The sequence below is a fragment of the Hyperoodon ampullatus genome (genome assembly GCF_949752795.1).
Source record: "Hyperoodon ampullatus genome assembly, chromosome: 2".
NCBI lineage: Eukaryota > Metazoa > Chordata > Mammalia > Artiodactyla > Ziphiidae > Hyperoodon > Hyperoodon ampullatus.
In genome coordinates, this window is record NC_136915.1 from 115,440,434 (window position 1) to 115,466,262 (window position 25,829).

The 25,829-nt window shown below is 51.3% G+C and overlaps 2 protein-coding genes across 2 annotated transcripts; one reads left to right on the plus strand and one right to left on the minus strand.

Annotated features, from left to right (window-relative positions):
* Window positions 1–13,273: 13,273 nt before the first annotated feature.
* On the minus strand, window positions 13,274–22,864 carry ISG20L2 (interferon stimulated exonuclease gene 20 like 2). The gene is made up of 5 exons (XM_079696575.1): window positions 22,451–22,864; window positions 20,303–20,526; window positions 16,553–17,398; window positions 14,267–14,467; window positions 13,274–13,557 (listed from the first exon to the last, which is right to left on the minus strand). The coding sequence occupies exons 3-5, from the start codon at window positions 17,282–17,284 to the stop codon at window positions 13,444–13,446; spliced, it is 1,047 nt and encodes a 348-aa protein (XP_079552701.1). The 5' UTR covers window positions 17,285–17,398; window positions 20,303–20,526; window positions 22,451–22,864; the 3' UTR covers window positions 13,274–13,443.
* On the plus strand, window positions 18,709–25,533 carry METTL25B (methyltransferase like 25B; the record flags this gene model as incomplete). Its single annotated transcript, XM_079696574.1, has 8 exons — window positions 18,709–18,819; window positions 21,899–22,023; window positions 22,178–22,370; window positions 22,831–22,893; window positions 23,128–23,271; window positions 23,734–24,218; window positions 24,633–24,817; window positions 25,248–25,533. The coding sequence occupies 8 exons, from the start codon at window positions 18,709–18,711 to the stop codon at window positions 25,367–25,369; spliced, it is 1,428 nt and encodes a 475-aa protein (XP_079552700.1). The 3' UTR covers window positions 25,370–25,533.
* Window positions 25,534–25,829: the final 296 nt, after the last annotated feature.

Genomic DNA, 25,829 nt, shown 5'->3' on the forward strand with positions numbered 1-25,829 from the left:
ACGCTGTAGGTAAAGGGAGGGGATTAGGTTCTGACAGTGAAATCAGGCTCCCAGCCAAAGGGATGAGGAGAGGCTGGGGGAGGGAACGTGGTGGAAAGCAGACTCCTGCTGCCTCTCCTTCCCCCTCACGGCCCCCTATTTCTTCCACCCAGGTCCCATGTTCATCTCCACTCCAGCCCTCTTGAGACCCCAGAATAGTCCAGTCTCCTCCTCAGTATGCATCCCTCCTGCTGCAAAAGAGAAGGGCCAGTGTTGGCTCTCTCCCCCACAAGCCTTGTGACGAAGGGTGTAGAAACCTCGCTCAAAAGATGGTCACCAGAATGAGGGAGCCTAGACCTGCAGGAGCACAGAGGAGGGCTGTGGTCTGGCTGAGGAAACTGGAGAGGCTGGAGGTGGGGGCTCCGTGGGGTGGAGGAAGGAGGCCTGGGCCCACTCCCCTCCCTTCACTTCCTCACTCCCCCCGCTGGCCAGGCAGCCAGAATTTCCAAAAAGACAGAAGTAAGACAAAGGAAAGTCAGGCTGGGAGGGGAATTTTTTCCAGATGTGCTTGTGGTTTGGCAGCTCTGGGCCTGAGCTTCAGCCCCCGCACCCCAACCCTGGCTGAGGGAGGTGGGCAGAGGGTCCAGAGCATGGTGCCGGGCAGCTAGGCTGGATGTCTCAGCCTCCAGCAGCCCTGTTACCCCACAGAAGCATGGAGGCTCATGTGTAAGGGGTGCTTAGGGGAGATTCAGGGGTAGGGGGTTGGGGGACTGGGGTTGGGGGCAGTGGGATGAGAGGGCTGGGGGTACCGGGAAAGGGGGCTAACAGGGGAGGCTGGGGGAGCCTAGGGGCAAGGGGCAGGGGCTAGGGCCCTGGAACCAGGCGATGGGGAGGAGTTTAGCCAGCATCAGTCATTCAGTCACAACTGGCTTTAATTTCCCGCTGGGATCCATAAGGAGAAGGAATTTCCTAGTGTCTCTGGCCTTTTAATTACGACCAAATCTGCTGCAGATCTCCTGGGGCAACGCGTTCCCCTTTCTAGGAGCCTTGGTCTTACTCCTCTTGGGGTTCTCCCTAGGAATTTGGAGACTCAGGTGGGGGAGGGTGCCTAATTGGTGGGAAAACCTGGGGGAGCAGAGGCAGGATGGGGGTGGGGTGGGGAGGAAACCAACCGGCTTGAGAGAGTTAGGAAAGAAACACTCTGGGGCTTTGTTCCCGTTGCAATGTGGCTATGAGGAAAGTGGCTGGTTTTGCAGAAGGAATGGAGATGGGTGGGCTCTGAATGGTTGCAAGAGTGTGGGTGTGAGTAGATGTAGATGCGTGCACGATTGAGGGGTCTGGGGGCTTGGGAAGAGGAGGCTCCCCCACTCCTCTCCATCATTCCCTTGAAGCTGAGTGGGGGAGGAGTGATGGGAAGAGTGGGAGTGTCATGAACCCCTCACCCTCACCACCAGGACCAAGGAGATTCTCTGGCCAAAGCCAGCACTTGTAGAAGGGCCTCACCCTGACCAGTGTTATTGCATCTGCTGGATCACAGAGTTTGTTGGCTGGGAGTCATGTAGAAATTAAACCCAGGTGGGGCTGGACACCTGGGTCTCTGCCACTCAGGGTAGGGGCAACAAATAAAGCAGGACTTCTATAGAGGGTGGGGAAGTCGGAAAGTAGAAGAGGGGAGTTGGGAGTGCCTGGGGCAGGACAGCTGTGTCTCCTGGCCTCCCTGAGCCCTCAGGATTCCACTCAGCACCAAGCGTAGACTTAAGCCTCCTGCCTCCTAGTCTGCTCTGATCCTCGGTACCGAAGGGGATATTCCATTCGTGTGTCTCCCTGGGTTTAGGGACCAGCCCTTTTCAAATCTGGTAAGGCCGGCTCTGATTCTCCCCAAATGAAATTGCCATTGCAACAGGATGGATGGCAGTTAGACCAAAAAAGAGCTTCCAGCAAGCTAACGTGCAAGCTGGGAGACAGAGAACTAGAAAGGAGGCCACTCATTTCCCAGGAACATCTGGGCACACGGGAGAGACCCTGAGAACTAAGGAAGGCGTGAGCAGAGAATCCGAGTGACCGGGGGAAGGGGCAACTGGACTCAAAGGTAGGGGATGACAAGTGGCCTCCGGGGCCAGCCCCGCGGCCCTGCAAAGAGGGAGGTAAGTAAGGCCCAGTAGGGTCGGACCCACAGGGTGTGAGGAGGGGACTGACTGTGATAGGAGGGATTACAGTGAGACCAGGGGAGGATCTGCACCGCACCCAGGCCGCCAGGCGGCTCCTCTGTTGTTTTTGGCTCTGCTACCTGGTTCCCAGCTCCTTCCGCCAACGCTTTCCTCAGGGCTGGGCCGGGCACACTGAGCCGTGGGCAGGCTGAGCAAGGGAGGGGAGAAGGAGGAGGTGGGGATGCACTGGCTGAAGACGTGTCCGGATTGAATCTCTTTCGCCTGAGAGAGGCCCCTGGCTCTGCTCGCCTTTTCAGGGGGCAGGCGCAGAGGTGTGGGCAGTCACTGAAGAGCCTGGAGAGCCCCTGCACAAGGCCTGGCCACCACTGCGCTGATTCTATTCCTTGACCCTGGGCTCTTTGTTCCTCTGTCCCTCTACCGTGGCTCCACCACCTAGACTTTGCTTCTTGCCAGTCTGGCATGGGAGGTCATCCCTTTCTCCACGTAGACCCCTGCTCAGTTTTCTCTCCTACTGAAGTGAAAGGCACCAAATTCGACTCCCCTTCCTCTGGAGCCTCCATGCTTCTCAGAGAACCTCCAGGCTGAGGTGGGGATTCAGTGTGGCCGGGACTGTTGGTGGCAGTTGCCAACACCTGAAGCTGGATGGGCCCGGACCTGACTCTGGCCAGCTGTGGCCCCTACCCGCCTCCTGAAGGAATCCCCCCAGGGCAGCACTGCTGGATGAAGAAGTCAGTCAGCACTGAGACCTGCAGTTAAACTCCTTTTAGCTTTTATGATGCAGTGACTAGGGGCAGACCCCTCTGCCATTCCCACTCCCTGCCCTGCACTGGCCCCTTAACCCCTGGCAGCCCAAGGCAGGAGGGAGAAGGCTGTAGCTATGACAGGTTTGGCAGGCTGGACACCTGGGTTTGCATGGCACCTGGGGACAGTGGCTAACCCTGGAAAAGATGAACAGCCTGCAGTCTAGCCCAAGACTGGTTCTGGGGAGCCTGAGCCATCTCCCAGATGCCTCCTCTCCCACTCTCTGAGGATGGCAAATGGAAGAAGAGCCAGGGGTCTAAAGAACCCCTCTCTCCATTGAGATGATCTGGAGTTTCTAGAGGAAGAAAGAAATCGGCAAGGCTGCAGATTGGATGAGTGCTATATTCCTCCTCTGGCCTGAACTGCAGAAGGTGAGCACTGGGCCAGATAATCAGACTCTGGGATTGAAGAGGAAAGAGGGAGGAGGGAGGCGAGAAGGGCGAGTTCCCAGAGAAGAAACTGAGGGGACCCCAGGTCTGGGCTTTGAGGTTCTGGATAGAGACAGAAAGAGGGTGTTGGACTCACTGTCCCTGGGGGGTGGGGGGGCAGGGTAAGGGAGCTGATGGGTCAGACTCAGGAACGTCGGCCAGATTGGGGAGAACACCTCTTCAAAGCTCCTTAGCTCTCGCATTCCCCTCCTGTCTCTAGCCCCCAAATGCAGCTACTGTCTCCAGGTAAGACCTAGTAGCTTGGGATTTCCCTGGTGGCGCAGTGGTTAAGAATCCGCCTGCCAATGCAGGGGACATGGGTTTGAACCCTGGTCCGGGAAGATCCCACATGCTGCGGAGCAACTAAGCCTGTGCACCACAGCTACTGAGCCTGCGCGCTTAGAGCCTGTGCTCCGCAACAAGAGAAGCCACCGCAATGAGAAGCCCGTGCACCGCGTCGAAGAGTAGCCCCTGTTCGTCCCAACTAGAGAAAGCCGGCGCACAGCAACGAAGACCCAACACAGCCAAAAATTAAAAAAAAAAAGACCTAGTAGCTTGGCCCCAGCCTGGCTCCTAGGGTCCTATGGAAACCAGCTGTGCTAATGGCTCCAGGAAGGAGGCTGAAGCTCCAAGAGTCGGGTAATAAGGGCCAGGTTCCCCAACACCAGGGCCCTTCTTGCTGCAGAGCAGACCCAGGCCAGTGGGCCAGACTCCCTGGAGACAGAATCAGAGGTGCAGGGGTATTAGAGTAGAGTAAAGGAGGGCCCCAGGAGCCCAGATTCCTGGTCCCTGCCCCCATCCTCCCATCTTGAGCAGGCAGGGAATTAAGAAGGGATACAAGAGTTCAGAGTCTGGCCCCTTTGCCAGGCTAGGGCCTTGTCCTTCCAGTGACCCTGCCATCCCACCCCTCCTTATAGCAGGGCTGGAGACATGGGAGGGTGGGGGAGGCCCCAGACTGACCTAGCCCTAATGGCTTTCCCTGGGCAGCATGAGCAAAATGGGAAAAAGATGTGTGAGGTGGGAAGCTCTGATTTCCTTTCCCCTGTAGGCTCCAGCTCTGGAAAATGTTAGCTGTCAAAGAGAGACTGTACAGTCTCCCTGCCTCCCCCAACCTAGTACCCCTTACCCCATCCCATTCACCAGGGCCCCCCAGCCTCCCTGGATTCCCAAAGGGCACTGGGCTAGTGCCTGTGAATTTCAGCTCACCAGGCTGAGGACACACTGTTGTGACAAAGCCCCCCACCCCGCCTGCGTCTTCTCCACCAACCTGGGAAAGACATCCAAGCGGGAGCTTTGGCACTTGGGATCCTCAGGGACACGTTCCTGGGGGATCAAAGGAGCCAGCAGCTCCTGGATTTCACAGCTGCCGACCTCTCACCACGGTCTCACGCCTCCTAAATCCCAGCACTCTAGGACTGTCAGCCACACATTTCCAGGTTTCCAGATGATCTGGATTTTTGGTTAGTCTTCCCACTGAGCTTGCAGTAACTGGCCTAGAGAGGGAGCCATCCTGAGTCAAGGACACACAGTGTGTGCCTTTCTCCCTGCTTGGGGGCAGTGTGGTCTCGTTGGGCCAAGTCTCCTCTGATGAGCTCCCTGACCCACGGGTGCTAGGTTCCTAGGAGCCCCAGGGAATTGATTCCAAAGCTGGGAGGAGGCAGTTCTTGCCTTGGAGTGGAGAGTGGGCATGGGGGTGGGTTCTAACCTAGCAGAAAGGCAGCAGAACACTCTGCCCTTTCCCCAGCCCAGGGCCCCTTTGATCTGACCCCAGATCCACCCTCCCACCCTTCAGGAAAGCTTCCCAGACCTACCCACTCTGCCAGCTCAGCCCCGGCGTCCAACCCCCAGCCTTAGGTCTCCAGCTGTCAGGCTGGATTATTTGCCTCTGCCTCCCTGTTGGTCCTGGATGTGGGCTTCATCTCCCTCCCCAGCTCCCAGGGCAGGGACAGTCTGCCTTCTTCCTCCTTTGGTTATGGTTTGGACCCGTCTCATGGAATCTTTCCAAGAAGCAACCAAGCAGGATTCCACAAGGTAGAAGGGAGTGAAGAACCTGCCCCTTGGGGAAGCTGCCTCTGGTCTAGGGATGCCAGACAATTTAGGTTCCTGGTGCTGCATTGGGACAGGAGGGTCAGGGTCACAGGCACAGGGCCCAATCCTCAGTGCCCAGGCCTGGGAAAGGAGTGGCTCTGACTCTGAACCCACCACTGTGCAACAACTTTCCATGTACTGTCTTGGGTCTGTTTGATTCCAAAGCTTTGCTCTTAAACACTTCAGAGTGGAATTCAGTTGAGCCTGGAGGAAGATTAAGATGTACTTGTCTTTCCATGGCAAATTCTTAAAAATATCTTCTCTCTCTGCCTCTTCCCTCCACCCCCATCTCTCTCAAAATCCTATGCATTATATACACTCTTTCAAAGAAAGCACAGAGTTGATGGTATCCCTAAATAAGGCTAGAACCTTACATATTAAAGAAAAAAACAAACAAAACCAGCAAGTCAGCACAGTTAAGCGGTGGGAGGGCAGAGAGGAGAGTGGAGCAAAAACCTGTGCAGCAGTTCCCACAGGCCAGGGGCTGGGGTGGAAGTGACTCACCAGGACCCCTCCCCTAGCAGTGCTACTAGATGTTACTTACCCATTTAGTCACTGCCCGAAAGAGATAGTGCAATCCTGACTGTCTGCCCAGAGTCTGCAGCAAATCTCCACCCCTGACCATCCTTGGGTCCCCAACTTCTGAGGGTGCATGTACTTCCTGAGCTCTCTTTGGTGGGCCAGTGTATACAGGAGCTTGGAGAGTTGAAAAGCCAAAGATGTCGGTTTTGGCTTAAACATTTGTTCAGCATCAACCACACCAAAGATCATCCATGTGTATGTAAAATTAGTCTCAAATGAGGCCACTTACCACATCCACTGCCTCAACTCCTATCATCTCTTGCCTAGATTACAGCAAGAGCCTCCTCTTTGGTTCTCTATTCCCACTCTCCTCCCTTCACAGCAGTCAGGGGGAGCCCTTTAAATCCTGATTCAGTTCACACCAGTCTCTCAAAACCCTGCATTTGTTCCCCATTTTGTGCAGATATTAAGCCCAACTCCTTACGATGGCCTACAAGGCTCTATATTATCTGCCTGTATCTCCCCCTGCTCACTAACCCCAACTCCTACCCCCTTCCCCTTGGCTTCCCCTGTTCCAGCCACGCTGGCCTCCTTGCTGTTCCCTAAATACACCAAACATTCCTCCTGCCTTTGCACCTACCTCTTTCTCTGGAATGTTCTTCCCCTAGATATTTACATGACTTGCTCCTTCACTTCTTTCAGGTCTGCTCAAGTGTCACTTCCTCAGCGAGGTCTTCTCTAAACAGCCCATCTAAAATCTTATGTACACATATCTGCCTTATCCCCATACTTTTCCTCACGTCACTTATCACCCCACTACAAGGGAAGTTCGTGCAGACTTCGCTAGCCTACAACAGTACCTGGCACATGGTTTGTACTCAATAAATATTTCTTGAACAAGTGAATGAAAAGTGAATGACATCAACCAAAATCAATGACTACTAAGGCTGAAAGAAATACCTGTCTTTCATTAATACTCTTGTTCCTGGTTTAATCATTTATTTAACTGTCCTTGATAGATGCATGAAAGAGGTACTCTGACAAAAATCAGGTCTGAAAACGAGAGTGATATAGCCCTGGCGGAGGCCATGACCGCTGCCTGGGAGGCCTCAGAACTCTGCATGCTTCTCCATGATGCCTCAGCCGCCCTCTTAGAAATCCCTGACCCAACTCTCTGAGGCTCACGCCATATGTTTATTGCATCTTCAACTCCTTGTTTGCTGCATCTATCTACCTCAGGTCCCTAAGGATCTAGCTCAGGCTCCCCATCCTCTTGTTTCTAATCCTGCTGCCAGGGAGTTCCCTGGAGGTCCTGTGGTTAGGACTCCACACTTCCACTGTAGGGGGCACGGGTTTGATCCCTAGTCAGGGAACTAAAATCCCATGTGCCGTGCAGTGCAACCAAAAAGAAATCTATCTATCTATCTATAGATATAAGTACAGATATATAGATATATAGATATGTAATCCTATGGCCAGCCACCTGGGGGCTTCCAGCGCTTACTCAACAGGTCAGCCTCTCAGGTCCTTGACTCCACGGACTCCAACAATCTCATCTCCATCTCAGTTCAGACACTCCCCTCCCGGACCACATGCTGTCCTCCCATTGTGGCCTATGCAGCCGCAAGCATTTAAACTCTCCATTTCTCTGTTTGGGCTGCCAAGTGACGCTAGAAAAAAACTGTGACAAGCAGCTTGCAGCTTGCAGCTTGCAGTGCTCCTGCAAATTCAGGTTCTGACCTCAATCAGGAACTCTGCCATTGCTCAGAGGCCCTTCCTTGTGTTCTCGGTCGGCTTGCTCTCCCGTCTTCTCAGTGGCTGCTGCAAACTGTCTTTATTCTTCCCAAGCTCCTGTCCTCTGACTTTCCCCTCATACTCAGCAGACCACTCTGCCTCCGATTTAATGAGCAATCGGGGTCACCAGGTGCTAATCACTTTATTCCACCGTCATCCAAAACCATCTCCATCTGCCCTACACGTTCCTTTTTTCCTTTCTGTCCCAGAAGACAAGGGATCCCTATTGCTGGCCAAGGCTAAGTTTGGCATCCCTTCCCCCTACTCTTTCAGGATCCCCTGTAGCTGACTTCACCTGCCCCCTCGTGAGCCACCTTATGCTCTACTGGCTTTGTCCATTGGCATCCTAAGACTTCTCACTCCTACAGCAACCTTCACCAGCTTTTCTTCAGAGCCAAGAAAGAGCAGTCCACACCCACTCCTCTCCTTCCTCACCTCCAATTTATTCTCCGGCCCACCTCAGCTGAGCTTCTGCCGCCCTCCCCACCACCACCACAGACATTGCTGAGATGAAGGGCACCAAATCGCTACAAAATAGACCCTTTTCTTTGCTCTCAGCTTACTGGCTCTCCGTGCTGTTAATGCTATCTCCTCCCTCCTGGGGGGTCTCCTTAGCTGTCCTCTTACCCAGTAGCCCTCTCTCAGACCTCTCTTCCTCCAGCAGCTTATAAGGACAGGTACTTCCTGAGACTCTGATTTTGACCTTCTGTTCCTCTTTATACCTTTATATATAAAGGCTTCATTCCAATCCAAGGCTTCCATCCCACTGCTACACTCTTGTCTCTAAGCCTTAGTTTCCAGCCCCAGATCTCTTTTGCTCTGCTAAACTCCAGTCTGGTACATCCAGCTGCTGGCTGGACATCTCCATCTGGGTATCTTCAGGCAGCTCAAAGTCAAGCCAGTCAATACCCAAGTCATCCTCCTCAAAAACCTGCTCTTCTGCCCACCATATTCTCTGTCTTGGTGAATGGCACCACTGCTGTCTATTCACTGTAATTCACAAATATCAAGGCAACCTTTAATCCTCTTGCCCTGATCTCTAAGTCTTACTGATTCTACCTCCTCAGTGATGATCATATGCATCTTCCCACTTCATTAATTCAGGACTCCATCACTGCTCATCAAATTAGTCAAACAGAAGAACTCAACTCCTGGCCCTTCTCCAATCCTGCTTCCATTTGGCTGCCGGCATCGTCTTCCTAAAACCCAGATCTGACCACATCACTCCCCTGCTTTAAATCCTTTAGTGATTCTGGACAGTACTTGCCACAGGGCGTTGAAATTAGCTTAATGGTTTCTCTTCTTCAGGTTGCTGTAAGCAACTCGGGGTCACATGCCATTTCTCTGTGCCTAGCACAATGCCTGGCACATAGCAGGTGCTTAATAAACATTTGAGTGGAAGGATTCCAAGCCTCATCAGGTGCTGCCTGAATGTGTTAACAGCCAAGCAGGGCAGTGGTTAAGAGCAGAGGCTTTAGACAGGCAGACTTGGCAGGTCTGAGTGCCAGCACCACCAACCTCCAGCTATTTGGCCTGGGGAATATTTCTTCCTTTTTGTCAGCCTCAGTTTCCTCAACTGTTAAATGGGAATACCACCACCTACCTTACAGAGAATGGGACAGTGCTCCTAAAGGACTCAGCACAGTGCCTGACACAGAGAAGCACTCAATAAATGGTTGCCATTATTATTATTATTTTTTTTTTTTTTGCGTATGCGGGCCTCTCACTGTTGTGGCCTCTCCCGTTGCGGAGCACAGGCTCAGGACGCGCAGGCCCAGCGGCCATGGCTCACGGGCCCAGCCGCTCCGTGGCACGAACCCATGTCCCCTCCATCGGCAGGCGGACTCTCAACCACTGCGCCACCAGGGAAGCCCCATTATTATTATTAATGACAGCAACCATCAGTTAAACTTCAAGGTTAGAAAAGAACCCCAGAATTTTAATGCTAGAACCACTGGGGCTCCAAGAAACAAACTGACTATCACAAATTTAGTGAGTGGCAAGATCAAACTTGAAACCTAGTATCAATACAACAATAAAATGCTGTTATGGGCTGTTTGGTGGACTTGCCTTTAATTACAGGGTAAATGAAAGAACACTGTGAACAATAATACGTAGACTGTAGACATAGGATATTCATAAATGCACTTGGCATATTGCATACATGGGAATTTGTGTCTCTAAACTTGGACTTGTGCTAATGTGCCTTGGGGCAACTTCATAATTACAGTGCTGTTCATCTTTCTTATCGTCAGCTGTAACCATCTGTTAAACTAGGAATCAAATGATTCCTTTAGAGCCTTGGCTCCATCAGTGGTTCTTTTTTTTTTCTTTTGGCCACACCGTGTGACTTGTGGGATCTTAGTTCCCCGACCAGGGATTGAACCCACGACCTCGACAGTGAGAGTGCAGAGTCCAGTGGTTAACGGGACTGCCAGGGAATTCCCTCAATCAGTGGTTCTTAAGGGTAGAGAGAATGGCAGTGCTATCACCTGAAATTTCAAATTACATCCCCCCTTACCCTTCTGAGAATCACTGTTACCTGAAATTTTAAGATCAGTAATGTGTTTGGCATGATACACTTCTCACACTCTTTGCCCTTTATCATTCTCACCTGCAGAAGGGGGTCGTGGCATTAGAAAACATTATTATGCTATGAAAAGAATGCTATTGGAAGAGCATGTGTTTTGTTATACGTATGCTCCACTCTGAAGAGCCTTAATACCCAAGGCAAAACAGGACTTGCTGATTGCTTTTTCCATAGTAATCTGCAATGGGGCTTATCTGTCATCAGTTGGATGAAGCCTGGGAACAGAGGGGCAGAGAAAGAGGGGATTAAAATACAGGGATCCCCAGGACTTCCCTGGTGGTGCAGTGGTTAAGAATCCACCTGTGAGGGCTTCCCTGGTGGCGCAGTGGTTGAGGGTCTGCCTGCTGATGCGGGGGACACGGGTTCGTGCCCTGGTCCGGGAGGATCCCGCATGCCGCGGAGCGGCTGGGCCCGTGAGCCATGGCCACTGGGCCTGTGCGTCCGGAGCCTGTGCTCCGCAACAGGAGAGGCCACAGCAGTGAGGCCCGTGTACCGCAAAAAAAAAAAAAAAAAGAATACTCCTGCGAATGCAGGGGACATGGGTTCGAGCCCTGGTCCAGGAAGATCCCACATGCCGCGGAGCACCTAAGCCTGTGCTCTATAGAGCCCACAGGCCACAGCTACTGAAGCCTGCGCGCCTAGAGCCCGTGCTCCGCAACGAGAAGCCACCCCAATGCGAAGCCCGTGCATCACAATGAAGAGTAGCCGCCACGCGCAGCAACAAAGACCCAACGCAGCCAAAAATAAATAAATTTATTTATTAAAAAAATAATAATAAAGTACAGGGATCCCCAGGCACCTTGCAGGGTAAGCTGGGCTCTGACCAGGAAGTGTGATAAGAGAAAAGAGTAACAAAATGTCTGCAAGGTCCTCTGGTCTCCAGGTTCTTCCTGGTGAGCTAAAGTGAGGCTGAGCTCTTCCCAATGCTGGACTGAGGGCACCTGAGTAGGGGGTGAAGTGGAGCATAAAAGCCAGTTGCTACTCACATGGATGGACCTAGAGATTATCACACTAAGTGAAATAAGCCAGAAAGAGAAAGACGAATACCATATGCTATCACTTACATGTGGAATCTAAACTATGACACAAATGAACTTATCTATGAAACAGAAACAGACTCAGAATAGAGAACAGACTTGTGGTTGCCAAGGGGAAGCGGGGTGGGGAAGGGATGGATTGGGAGTTTGGATTAGCAAATGCAAACTGTTATATATAGTATGGATAAACAACAAGGTCCTACTGTATAGCACAGGGAACTATATTCAATATCCTGCGATAAATCACAATGGAAAAGAATATGAAAAAGAATGTATATATACGTGTATAACTGAATCACTTTGCTGTACATCAGAAATTAACACAACATTGTAAATCAACTATACTTCAGTGGAATAAATTACAAAGCTGGGTACCCTAAAACTTGAACTCAAATGAGAATTTTCCACATATATTCTAGTTTACTGATCACAATGTAACTAAGACTCGCCTTCATTTCAATCAAGACTTGTATCCCCAGTTTTTGGTGTAGCCTTCCTAGATTACTCCCACTTAGAGGTGTGTAAGGATGCCTAGCACCTCTTTGTGAAGTGTCATGGACACTACATATGTTGGGTTCGACAGGAACCAACCTGCTCAGAGCTCAACAGCTGCCTGTGCAAGCAGATCCTGTAGTGCAGGACACAACAGCAAGACGACGTCTGGGGTCCAGTTTGGCTGCAGGAAATTCCCTTCTATAGGCAGCCGTGACTGTGACTCTGGCCCCTGGAGCCAAACTAGCCACTCAAGAGGGCACAAGCCTTGGTGTATACATGGAGTCTGCGTTCTCTCAAGCCAGAGTGCAGTGATCCCAGACACAAGGTCAGACCTGTGATTCACCTTCCCAACATGAGGGTGTATACCACCGGGGAAGAGCTGGCAGGAGCGACCAGGCTGGCGTCATGAAGCACCCTTCCTCCCTGGCTCCATCCCTCCCGCACGTCCACTCTCTGAGTCACTCTCCTGGTCACATACCCTCTGTGTGAGGGTGTTTGCATGGCTTAGGGTGTCACTTTAGGTGTGCTCGTTGATTTGTGGTAGGGACGAGGACAAGGCAGCAGAGCACATGGGCTACACACAAAGGCTTGATCAGTGCTTCTTGATGACTTCCAGCAAACCAGGTCCCAGTTAGTGTCATTCACACAGACCCTGGACCCCCTATCAGAATTACAGCTCTACAGGATCCTGTGACAAAGCTATTTAACGTGAAGTTATAAAGAAAACATCACACAATTGTTTTTCCTTTATAAAAATTTATCAAGGGAATAATTTGAGTTTTAGTTTTAAGAGGCTTGGTTTAGCAAAGTAAAAGACTAAAAACCATTAAAGCATTTTGAATTCTTCTTTAACCTACCAAGTGGGGTCTAACTTAAATAAATCCTCTATCACTTTAGGAAAGAGGCTGCTTTCCTAAATCAGAAAAATTTTTTCAAGTCACACTCTCTTACCTCTACTGCCTTGTAGCCCTAAGAACTAAACCTCACCAGGGATGGCTCCTCTGAAAGTCACGGTGGAAAGAACAGGTGATATCCTGACAGACTGGATGTAGACTCTGAGCCAAAAAAAGTCTGAGAGATGAACTGTGATCATACAAGTTATCATCCAGCAGGATACCTTTGGAAAGTTCAACACGGTGCTGCTAATTACTTGAGAACAAAAGGCATAAAATGAGATATATGGTCACCCTAGTGACAAGGCAGTTTGGGAAACTACACTTCCCAGTATGCCCTGCCCCTTGAAGTCAAAAGGCTTTCCCAGGAGCAAAGCACCCTGGTACCCATGGTTAGCACCATTTAAGAGGTAAACAGCCTATAGGACTGGGTTCTGACATGGCGCCTTCCTCCTTCCATGGAACACTTAACAACACCTGAGGTGAAATTTTAATGGATATTAAGTCTGGGGTGGAGTCTCACTCTCCCCAACAACTCTAGTTTCCAAAGGTGTAGAGCTGGTAGAGCTGTCCACTGGTCCACACACCCTGTTCTCCTGGGTGTGGTGCTGCCTCTGCCTCCCCACATCACCAGTGTCCCCACTGGCACTAGTCTTTTGGGGGATTCTGGGCCAGGTGCTGTTCCCACTCAACTTCAACCAACTTGTACAGCTCCATGGTGGCCTGAGCATCTTCCACAGAGGAATGTCCACTTTTCCCAACCTGAGGGAAGGAAGAAAAGGGAGGAAGAAAAGAACATGAAACTACAAGAGACTGTTTCTTCCCTTCCCAACTGGCTCCCTCCAACCCACTGATGCTGCTGCTTCTGCAGTTAGCGGGCTACAAAGGTAGACCTCTGGTGAGGCCCTACTCCGTATCTAATTTCAGGGGTTCAATGCCTATGCTACCGTCTGCCTCAATCCTTTCTGTAGCAACATGTACATACCATATTGTTCTACATTCTTCTGTAGAGACAGAACAAACCAGATCATAGACAGGCCTTCTGAGTCTTCCACCTTCCCCAGTTCCTTAACTGATCTGTATATGACATGTGTCTACAGCCTCATGCCAGGCAGGCCATCCCCTCTTTGACTGCCAAACATATGAAATACATAAGAGCCTCTTGCATCCACTACATGGTCTTTTAGACCACCACAACTACCTGCTTTCTACTTTTCTTAGTTAGGGTTTTATCCCCACTTTCAGGCTTTTTTCCTTTTCCAAGTATCCTTTGGAACACTGTGAGGTAGAGAACAGGAACAGTTATCCCTATGTAGAGATGGACCCCTTTGCCCAAAGCTCTTCCCGTCAGAGCATCCCACCCAGATCTCTCTACAACCAGAGGAATTTGAGGGTCAGAGCCTGGAGAAAGGCAGCAGGAGAGCCTTCAGTGTCCAAGCCAGAGGTCTGGCAGCATTTGGGAAGACGCTACCTGGATGTCCCGGCTCAGCAGCTTCTTGGTGAGATGCTTCAGAGACATGGTTGCATTCTCTGGGCAGTTGGCCTTACGGTTGAGGAGGGGGATATGGGAGGTGTCTCGGGTGAGGGACTTAGGGTGAAAATACTGAAGGGCTTTGAAGTCGTTGTGGATGGCATGCCCCACCACTATCTTCCCTGTGAGAATCTTCAAGATCTGAAACAGGCATGGGAGAAGAGGTGGTGAGGAACAGGATTCAAAGATGTAGCCCCTGCATCTTAAAAGCCCAACATGGCTGTTTAAGTCCTTCTAGGTTCTTTTCACCAATTGCCCACCTGCCTCATCCTTGAAATACCCTCTTCCACAAGTTTTCTTTCACCTATCTCCTCTCCCCAAGGTAAAAGTAGGTATTTTCTATGGTGTAACCCTGTTTGGATTTACATCACCAGTGGCACCTTATCTTCACATTAATTTCTACCCCAATGTGATGTTCATGTAACTACCTAGTTCAGTCCTGGCTTGATACCTGAAGTTCTTTAACCATGATCATTATGTTGGCCTTAGACACAGGCTGGGACAAATGTTGTTAAAGATGGGCTCCAGGAAGGTAATGGAAGCCCCAAATTATATGCAAATAGATATGCATATGTTTGTCTTTTTTTGGGGGAGGATCCATGGCTTTCATCAGATTCTCAAAGAGCCTACAAGCCAGAAAAGATTAAGAATTGGGAGTTCCTTGGCAGTCTAGTGGTTAGGACTCGGCACTCTCACTGCCTGGGGCCGGGGTTCGATCCCTGGTTAGGGAACTAAGATCCTGCAAGCTGTGAGGCACAGCGCCCCACCTCAAAAAAGAAAAAGATTAAGAATGATTTATAGACTAAGGCTGCAGAGGGAAGTGATCAAGTGCCCACGCTTATGCTGCTTTAACAAGAAATCAGTCCCGGCGCTTCAAAGCTCCTCCTGCTCATAACCCGAGGGTATTTACTAGCTGGTCAGGAACCTTATTCACACCATTCTTGGAACCAAATAATTTCTCACCATTTCAGAATCTTAAAGCATAAGGACATATTGCCAATGAGGATAACTAAAGAATATGTCATGAGCTCTGAAGGCCATTACCAAAATGGGGTTCCAAACAGATTGTGAACAAGAGCAACAGGCCTGGAATCAATGCCTGGCCTCCCAATGGGACCCCTTGGAAGGGAACAGACTCATCTGAATGTACCTTAGTCTCATACCCCAGCTTGGGCACTGGTTTTTATGATGAAAGCCAGATATAGTCCAATCAACTTGGTATTTAGTTGCTCCTAACTTCACCTGCAGTTTACTGACCACTAACACCTTTACTTCGCATTAATTTCAACATATAGCCTGCCTTAAAGCTAAGTGGATTTGCTGTTTCAGACCCACCCCATCTTCTGCCTCTCCCAAGCCTTTGCTCAGCTATGCCCCTGGTGCACAGGATGTTCTTCAACTCTTCAAGTTCCTTCTAAACTCCAGCTGTTCCACCTCTGATGAAATTCCTCCAACTGACTGCTCTGGTACATGAGGAATTATTGGAACAGTGTGTGTCTAGAGAAGGCAAAGAATGTGGAGCTGAAACTACAAAGAAGTGGACCAAAGGCGCCCTCTGGAGGCCTTCCAAGACCAGCAGGCTCCCTTCCCCTTCACATTTACCAGCTCACCCTCCTTTCCTGTTCATTTGTTGTGCCTCCAGTATTCAGCATAGGACTTACAGTGGCTAGGTTTGCTCAGTGAGTGAGACGAGAACCCCAACATACCAGCCCTGTGTCTTTTATCCCCTCCACTGCAGGCTACCTGTTCCAGTTATACAAATATGCCCCAGCTCCTTCTGTCAGTATTCTGCCTTCTCCTACCACCAACTTTCCACATTGCCACTTTTGCTTGGGAAGCCCTCTCCACGTCTCTATTCTCAACCCTAGACCCCACCTCTACAAGGCATTCTCAAATTGAGCCTTTTCCCCCTGGCACTCATGCCTGTTGCTCTGTCCATCACTGGCTGTTATTTCTCTAGCAGGTCCACAGTTCTCCAGATGAGGATTCCACTTGGAACCTAAAAGATCTTAACTAATAAAGTTCGTTACGCCAGCTAATTGTAACTTTCCAGACTCTCACCACTCCTTATCCCAACAGAAAGCCTTCTTCATCTGCTACTCCACCCACTCCATCCCTCCCTCCACAATCCTTCGGCACCTTCCCAGGGTGATATTCTTTGCAGAAAAATGATTTGGACCTCTCCCCACCCACCCCGCTGCTACCACCATCTCCCATGCCTCTCACCTGGCTCCGAGCAATCTTGAAGGGTGTAGCATTCACCATGTGCTGCTTCCGGATACCACTCCATCTGGTCCGGTAGTCCACAATGTGGCAGGGGGGAAGGATGTACTCATCATAAAGCACATCTCCGCTGTAGTTGACTATGCTACATCGAGCCAAGGAACTGACATGCCCCTTGGGTCCTGTGCCCACCATCTCACAGTCAATTGCCACCATCTTCGTTGGCATCTTCTGGGATGCTCCAGGGTATGTATTCTCTGAATGAGCCTGGGTGGAGATCTGTGGGGCAGTCTTCTGAGGAGGGTTCTTCTGGGAGCCCTTCTTCTGGGGGCGAATTGGGAGGCTCTTAATCTTTGGTAGGGCACTCTGGAACTCCCCCAGCAAATCTACTTTAGCCACAACAGAACCAGCTTTCTGTGAAGGAGCAGGGGTCAGCCAAGGCACTGCGGCTTTCTTGTCCAGGGACTGCTCTGACCCACTGCTGGAAGCAGCAGTCTTCTTTTTTGGAAGGGGAGGGGACTTCCAAATGCCATCCACCTTGGGAGTGTCCCCTTTCTTTGAAGGTTCTGAGTGGAACTTAGGGACCTTGCTAGGGGGCTGCTGCTTCTTATTCAGAAAGCCTTTCCGTTCCAAGAGTCGCCGCTTCTTGACAAATTTTTGGTGCTTGGCATTCCCTTCTAATGCCTTTCTGGGGGGAGGTTCGCCAAAATCCAGATTGAGGAGTAAGGTAGACATGATGACGGTGGACGGTGAGAGAACAGTTGGGAAAAACAGCTTACCAACGAGAGGATGGACAACTCATCCTCTGCTGAATCCCATAGGCCAACATCTGGAGGTTTGTAGTATACCCTGGGGAAGAAAGTGATCCTGATAACGGAGTCCATAGGCTTGGGAACCAGTAAGATAAGACCCATCTCCGTAGGACTTAAAAGAGAGAGGAAAGACATCAGAGTAACCTCTCAGATAATGTGAAATGTGAAATGATGGAAGGAGGACTTCCTTCTGAACCAGGAAGCCTGGGTTCCAGGGAAGCCCCACAATTCTCCAGCAGTATGGTATTAGGAAGGCCATTTCCCCTCTCTAGATCTCAGTCTCATTTGTAAACTGAGGGGGTTGCAGGGCCAACCAGCTGAAACTCTTGTGATCTGGAACGCCAGAATTGGTGACCTCTATCATTTGCCCACGGAAGGAACGTCTAAGTATGCTCGAAGGCAGTCACAGGTTTGGCATAGTTGACCTCTGAATTACCCAGGCATCCCCAGCGCGGGTCCCAAGGACAGAGATACAAATTCAGGCACCCATTTCCCTCATTTCCACGTGGGGGAAATCTCCACATGCAGCTCACTCAAGTCCTTCTCCCAAGAAAGGACCTTTGACAACACATATTAGCGGAGGGGAAAACCGAGGCTGGGGACAGCACACTCTAGCCGTCCACGCCACGGAGCCAGCTTCCCACGCTCACACACCTACCTCCCAGATGGGCCCCGCTAAGACCGGAAGCGCCAGGAGCCGGATGCGGAAATTGGCGCGCGTCGGCGAGGCCCGAGCCGGCAGGCTCGCGGACTGGAACACGCCGGAGGCCGTGCCCGCGTACCCACAGCGCCCCTGCCTCCGCGAGCGAGGCCAGGGATTTCTAGTGTGTGAGAAGCGGCAGCAGCAGCGGCGGCGGCGGCGGCGGAGGGGGCGGCGTGGGTGGGGGCGGGGGCGGGATGCGCTCCCCGGCCCCTCTAGCCCAGTGGAGGTACAATTCGAAGGTGTGGGAAGGCCGCTACAAACTGGCACTGCAGCGTGCCGGAGGCCCCGGGCCTCACTTCCGGTAGAAGAGAGAAGTGTACGGGAAGGGGCGGGATCTGGAGGCGGGACCTGGAACTTGGCCCGCCCCACTCCGTGAGGTGGGCGCCGCGGCACCGCCTCCCGGTTTGCGTCCAATGCTGACAGCTTCGGGCTGTGGGACGTCGCGGCCAGTGACGTCAGGAGGGCGCCTCAAGTCTTCAACCCCAGCCTCGAATCACGAAAAGGCAGCATCTGGGACCGGATTCTGAGCGCTTTCTCCCGGTCCTGCAGAGCTGAGCCAACCCGGGTACCGGACCCGCGTGGTCCTGACCCAGGTTCCCTCCTCACTGCATTCTCCTTCCCCGCGCCACCGGCTGGGCCCCGGAATGCCGGGGGTCTCCGCCCGGGGCCTCTCTCACGAAGCGAGGAGGCAGCTAGCTGTGAACCTCACCCGGGTCGTGACGCTCTACCGTTCCATCCTGGACGCCTACATCATTGTGAGGCCACAGGGTTCTGGGTGGGGTGCTCCTGGTTATGTGGGTGGCTCACTAGCCACGACAGGGGAAGAATGTAGAGAGTTAGCTTCTGATCTCTTTTCTAATATGTTTCTTCAGTCTTTTGTCTGTACAAGAAAGGGTTAAAGCTGGGGCAGCTCCCCCCTTCTTTTTCTTTCAGATGACCTAAATATTAATAGTTTTAGCATCTAGGTTGTTTTTCTAACCTTCTCAAGTCCAAAGTAATAAAACGCATGGACATTTGAGCCATGCTGCTGCAGCTACGTTAAACTCTCCCAGGAACATGTGAGGTGTTTCGAGAACACACATGTTCATTCATTCAAGCTTTGAATAAATTCCTGGCTTTGCAGTGTAATGGACAATTCCAACTTTGGAGTTGACAGACTTGGACTAGAATCCTGCCTCCCCTACTGTGTTAACCTTAGGCATTAAAAAAAACATTCCTCCTAGCCCCAGTTCCTGAGCGGTAAAATGGATCTCTTTTTGAAGGATCATTGTGAAGAATAAATGAGATGATGTATAAATGGCACCAACATCCACTGAATTGTTCAGCTCCCAAACCCAGAAGCCACCCTCTATTCAGCTCTTTTCTTCATTGATCTACGATCCAGCCCTTCAACAAGTCCTATTGGTTCAACTTCCAGAATAGATACCAAATTCACCCATTTGTCTCCATTGCCATTGCTACCACTTTAGGACAAGCCAACATCATCTCTCTCCTGGATTACTTCCTAACTGATCTCTGTGTTTGCTTGCTCTCCATACCCAGTTCTTCACAAAACAGCCAGATTAATCTTTTTTTATTTTCGGTACGCGGGCCTCTCACCGTTGTGGCCTCTCCCCCTGCGGAGCACAGGCTCCGGACGCACAGGCTCAGTGGCCATGGCTCACGGGCCCAGCCGCTCCGCGGCACGTGGGATCCTCCCGGACCGGTGCACGAACCCGTGTCCCCTGCATCGGCAGGCGGACTCTCAACCACTGCGCCACCAGGGAAGCCCCAGATTAATCTTTTAAAAATGTAAATCTCACCAGGACACTTCCTTGCTTCTTAGGTACTTTGATGAAATCGTAATTCTTTAGCATTACCTATAAAACCCTATATGATCTGTCCCCTGCTCCCTTTTAAACCCCATCACATTTCATTCTTTCCCACATTCACTGTACTACACTGGGCCTGTGCACTTACTGACCTGCCTGGAATGTTTTTCCTCCACAGAAAGGCAATTGAGTAGGGTGGTTAAGAGCAAGAACTCTAGAGTCAAATTGGTTTCAAATCCCAGGTGTGCCACTTACTAGCTTTTTGACTTAGAATACTTAATTGCTGTACTTTGGTTTCCTTATCTGTAAAATGGGGGATAAAAATAGTACTATCTCATAGGGTAATTGTGAAGATTAAATGCATTAATATACGTAAAACGTTTCAGACAGTGCCTGGCATATTATAGTATTCTGTGTTTGCTATTACCTGATTTTTTTTTTTTTTTTTTGCGGTACGCGGGCCTCTCACTGTTTTGGCCTCTCCCGTTGCGGAGCACAGGCTCCGGACGCGCAGGCTCAGCGGCCATGGCTTACGGGCCCAGCCGCTCCGTGGCATGTGGGATCTTCCTGGCCTGGCCGGGGCACGAACCCGTGTCCACTGCATCGGCAGGCGGACTCTCAACCACTGTGCCACCAAGGAAGCCCTATTACCTGAATTTTAAAAAATTGAGATAGAATTGACATTTTAGTTTCAGGTGTATAATATAGTGATTCGTATTTGTATATATTGTGAAATGATTACAGTATGTCTAGTTAATATCCATCACCGTACATAGCTACATTTTTTTCTTGTGATGAGAACTTTTAAGATCTACTCTCAGCTACTTTCAAGTATACAATACTTTTAAGTATACAATATTATTTACTATAGTCACTATGGTGTACATTACATCTCCATGATATTTATTTTGTAACTGGAAGTTTGTACCTTTTGACCCTCCTCACCCATTTTACCCACCCCCACCCCCTGCCTCTGGCAACCACTGCCTGAATTTTTTTTTTTTTTTTTTTTTTTTTTTTTGCGGTACGCGGGCCTCTCCCGTTGGGGAGCACAGCCTCCAGACGCGCAGGCTCAGCGGCCATGGCTCACGGGCCCAGCCGCTCCGCGGCATGTGGGATCTTCCCAGACCAGGGCACGAACCTGTGGCCCCTGCATTGGCAGGCGGACTCTCAACCACTGCGCCACCAGGGAAGCCCTGCCTGAATTTTTTTTACATGTGCTGTTTCCTGTTCATCATTCAAGTCTCAGCTCAAGTGTCACCTTCTCAGACAAGTATTCCCTCATTACTCTATCTAAAATAGTACTCTTTCAGACTCTCCATTGTTACTGTTTCATTAGTGTTTTATTGTCTATGTGGCATTTGATGTTATCTGAAATAATTTTTTAAAATGTAAGCTCTGTAAGAGCAAGACTCTTGTCTGTCTGCTTCATTGTTTGTATCCCCTGAGCCTAGGATAGAACTTGGTGCCTAACCAAAGCTCCAGAATTTGTATTGAATAAATGAATGAATAATAATATATTCTGGCAGGGAATTCCCTGGTGGTCCAGTGGTTAGGACTCGGCGCTTTCACTGCCGAGGGCCTGGGTTCAATCCCTGGTCGGGGAACTTAAGATCCCACAAACGATGCAGCTCGGCCAAAAACAAACAAACAAACAAACCCAACAGTCTGACATATATAATGCCTGGCACATCTAATGGTAGGTTACTGGATGGTAACACTAATACTGGGTGTCAGTCACTGTGGTGTTGAGGATGCAGATGTGAAGCCACCATCCCTGCCCTTTAGTTGAGTGGAGGAAACAGACACAAATAAGTGGGGATACTGCTAAAAGGAGAGGTGTGTCCAGAATGCAATTTGGGCTCAGAGGAAGGAGGGGGAGGCTAGAGCAGGCTTCAGAGAAGAGATGACAGCCAATGAGTAGAGGTGCCTGCTAGTTGCAGCCAGTGGCCGTGTGTTGAGTGGGGCGGGGAAGAATGGGAAGAGTAGTAGCCTGTTGATTGCTTCTCCCTTTCCCCTACAGGAATTTTTCACAGACAACCTATGGGGCACACTCCCTTGCTCATGGCAGGAAGCCCTGGATGGACTGAACCCGCCACAGCTGGCCACACTGCTGCTGGGGATGCCTGGGGAAGGGGAAGTGGCCAGGTATGGGCAAGAGGGGACCTGTGTTGGGGGACTTGGTGCTGAGCCCTGCAGGGAGCCATTGCTCTAGAGTCTCACAAGGGCTTCCTGGGTTGTAAACTGGCACACTCAGGATACAATGGGACTATTCACTGGGGGCCTGGGTGGGCTATCTCAGGTACAGGTCGGTGTGGCCACTCACCCTGCTGGCCCTGAAGTCCACAGCCTATGCCCTGGCTTTTACCCGGACGCCTGGGTTTCAGACCCCCTCAGAGTTCCTGGAGAACCCCAGCCAGAGTTCCCGACTGACAGCTCCATTCCGGAAACATGTCAGGCCCAAGAAGCAGCATGAGATTCGGAGGCTGGGAGAGGTGAGGAGATGGCTGGGGTATAGGTGGTATCTGGGAGCCTGGGGACTCCTTAAGCCTATGAGTTACAAAGGTGCGGGCACCTTATATCACCTGCAGGACCAGAGGCCCTAGAAGGTCCCTTCCTTGGCAGATACACTATAATCATGTCTTCATCCTTTTGCTGGGTTGTTTGGTGGCTATATTTGAATCACTGGCTTAGTCTTGTTCTGATAACCTTCACAATCTGCTCATGGCTTCACAGCAGGGCTCTTGTTCTGTGGAAGAGACTGAATCACTAGCCTGAGAGGAGCAAAGACAGTAGCCTGAGCCTGGGGTCAGCACACCCCATTTTGGTTTCCATGTCTCTTGTCTCTTCCCTCTACCCATCTTCCTCTGCCATCTTCAGCTCCTCCACCCTCATTATGGGTGTTTGCCCTGGGAGCCAACACCAATGGCAGGAGACCTTTGTTCCCTCTTTCAGTTGGTGAAGAAGCTGAGTGACCTCACAGGCTGCACCCAAGTTGTGGATGTAGGCTCAGGCCAGGTGAGCCAGACCCCTAATGTTCTGGTTTTTTGTTGTGGCGATAGAACAGCTGGAAGACAGGTTATCAGGCCACAGGCCCAGGGAGGCAGGTGCTAAGGAGTGGTAGAAGTAAGCTGGGCAGAATTTAAGCCTTCTGGAGGCCTAGGACCCAGGCGTCCAAACCACAGATAGAGAGGGGGACAGTGGAGAGGACACTGAACGGGGCTCTCTCCACCCTCCCTCTCGGGACTCCAGGGCCATCTCTCCCGCTTCATGTCCCTGGGGCTGGGGCTGATGGTGAAGAGCATTGAAGGGGATCAGAGACTGGTGGAGAGAGCCCAGCGCCTAGACCAGGAGCTCCTGCAGGCTCTGCAGAAAGAGGAGAAGAGGAACCCACAGGTAGACCAGCCCTTCCTGCAGCCAGGACCGTGAGAGCAGGGTCTGCTTGGCTGAATTGGGCACCAAGGCTAATTCCCTCTTTTAAGTTTCTCAGCTTGAGATGGCATGTCCCTATTTCTGCTACCCGTTTCCCAAGGTCCCTCCTTCACCGAAGCCGCCTCATATCTTAAAGGCACCTTCTAGTTAAAAAGTGCTTTCCACACCGATACATCCTTCTCACAGCCACCTGTAAAAAGTGGCCAATCAAATGAGGAAGCTCAGAGACGAAAAGACCTGCAGTTACTAATGAGAGACCCAGAATCTATCCCATCTCCTGATTTAAAGCCCCCCTTTCTCCTCTGCCCCAGTTTCTCTCCCACCTTCCTCCTTGGGAAGGAACTCAGAGGACAGATCCATTCCCGTGGCTTGAGGTGGCACGGGGACGGGATTCCCATCTGCCTCTGTTCTGTCCTGCCTCCACAGGTGGTCCACACTGGCCCTCGCCACTGCCCCCACCATGTGGTTAGGTGGGTAGACCCCACGGCCCTGTGTGAGGAGCTTCTGCTTCCACTGGAGAACTCACCTCAGAGTGAGGCCCGCTTGCTGCTGACAGGCCTCCATGCCTGTGGGGATCTGAGTGTTGCCTTGCTGAGGCACTTCTCCTGCCGCCCTGAGGTGGCAGCCCTGGCCTCAGTGGGCTGCTGTTACATGAAGCTGAGTGACCCCGGTGGCTACCCACTGAGTCAGTGGGTGGCTGGGCTGCCTGGCTGTGAACTGCCCTACAGGCTACGGGAGGGGGCCTGCCACGCCCTGGAGGAATACGCTGAGCGGCTGCAGAAAGCAGGCCCTGGCCTCCGAACCCACTGCTACCGGGCAGCACTGGAGACGGTCATCCGGCGTGCCCGGCCCGAGCTCCGTCGGCCAGGCGTGCAGGGGATCCCCAGGGTCCACGAGCTCAAGATTGAAGAGTGAGGCTGGGGAGTTGGGGGTGTGTGAGGAGGGGGGCATCACCTACTGGAGGTATGATTCCCCTCCCACCCTCAACTGTTTAGCGTGTCCTGAAGAAAGTCTAAATATGCTGGGAGGAGGGGAGTGATTTTGAGTTCTGTGGCAGCTTCAAACTTTCTTTAAAAGGCAGTTGTCACTCTTTTATCAAGTTTTTGAAATGCTAAAAATATGGCTAAATAATTGGACAGATTTGGCTGAAAATAAATTTTTGGATTGATTTGTTATTGGACAGACAACTCACAGCCAGAAAAACATTTAAAAATGCACCTTAGGGTGGCAAATCTATTACAGCTGGAATTGAATTAGGAATGGACAGTTTGAATGGGGGAGGGTTCTAAAACCAAACTGAATGCTGTCTGTGGCTGACCCCACAGATACGTGCAGCGGGGGCTACAGCGGGTGGGGCTTGACCCCCACCTGCCGCTGAATCTGGCTGCCCTTCGGGCCCACCAGGCCCAGGAGAACCGAGTGGTGGCCTTCTTCAGCCTGGCCCTGCTGCTGGCCCCGCTGGTGGAGACACTGATTCTACTGGACCGGCTGCTCTACCTTCAGGAACAGGGTGAGGGTGGCCAAAGCAGGGACCCGGGGCCAGAGGGGCTGGAGTTCTAGGGCTCTCCTTCAGGTCCCGGCCCCTGCACCTGCCAGGACTAGGTTCCTTGCTGTGGTGATTCTCAGACCGGCTGCTTCAGAGTCAGATGGGGGGAGGGGAACTTGTTAATGCAAATTCCTACTGAATCTGCCTGTGGTGGTACCTCCCTGAGGTGCATTTTAAGCCAGCATCCCAGGCACTGAGAACCTACGGTGTGCTGCAGACTGCCTCCTCCCGAGTCAGTGTCTCAGGCACTCATGTTCCTGGTGAGAGCTGGGTCTCCTTAGACCCCCTGGAGCCTCCCCCATGGGGAAAAGGGGCTATGCCTACAGGCTAAGCAGGAAGTGGCTAAGAGTTTGTTTCATTTCTCCCCTTCTGAGTAGCCCTGCCTTTCTCCTAGGCTTCCATGCTGAGCTCCTGCCCATCTTCAGCCCCGAACTCTCTCCGAGAAACCTGGTTCTGGTGGCCACCAAAAGGCCTCTGGGTGAGACCTTCTCTGTTCTGGAGACTGAAGACGGCTGACACAGCCTGAGGAAGGTCATATCTCAGACCCCATCTGAAACTGCCAGGTACCACACTGGGTGGTGGAGTCTTCACCTCCTCAGCCAGAGAACCAGCATCCTCCGTGGAATTCTGGTTCCCTACAAACTTTCAGCTTCATACCCTTTCTCTCCCTCTGTGTGTTATGTAACATTATGCAAAAAGTTTAATTTATTAAAAAATTGAAATCTTTACTTCACTATCATTTCTATTAAGTATAGAAAAGGACGGACATGCACCCTCCCTACCGAATCCTGCAGAGGTGCTAAATTAGGTCTCACATCCCCAATCCCCACTGTCTTCCCTAACAGGTAGCACCTTGTTACTCAGAGGTCTCCATGGAGGGAAGCTGTCTCTCCCTTAGATCTCCATCCCAGAATCTGCAGGCCCTGCCCTTTGGGAGGACCACCTTAAGGCTGGCTAACTTCTATCCAGGTTTTGT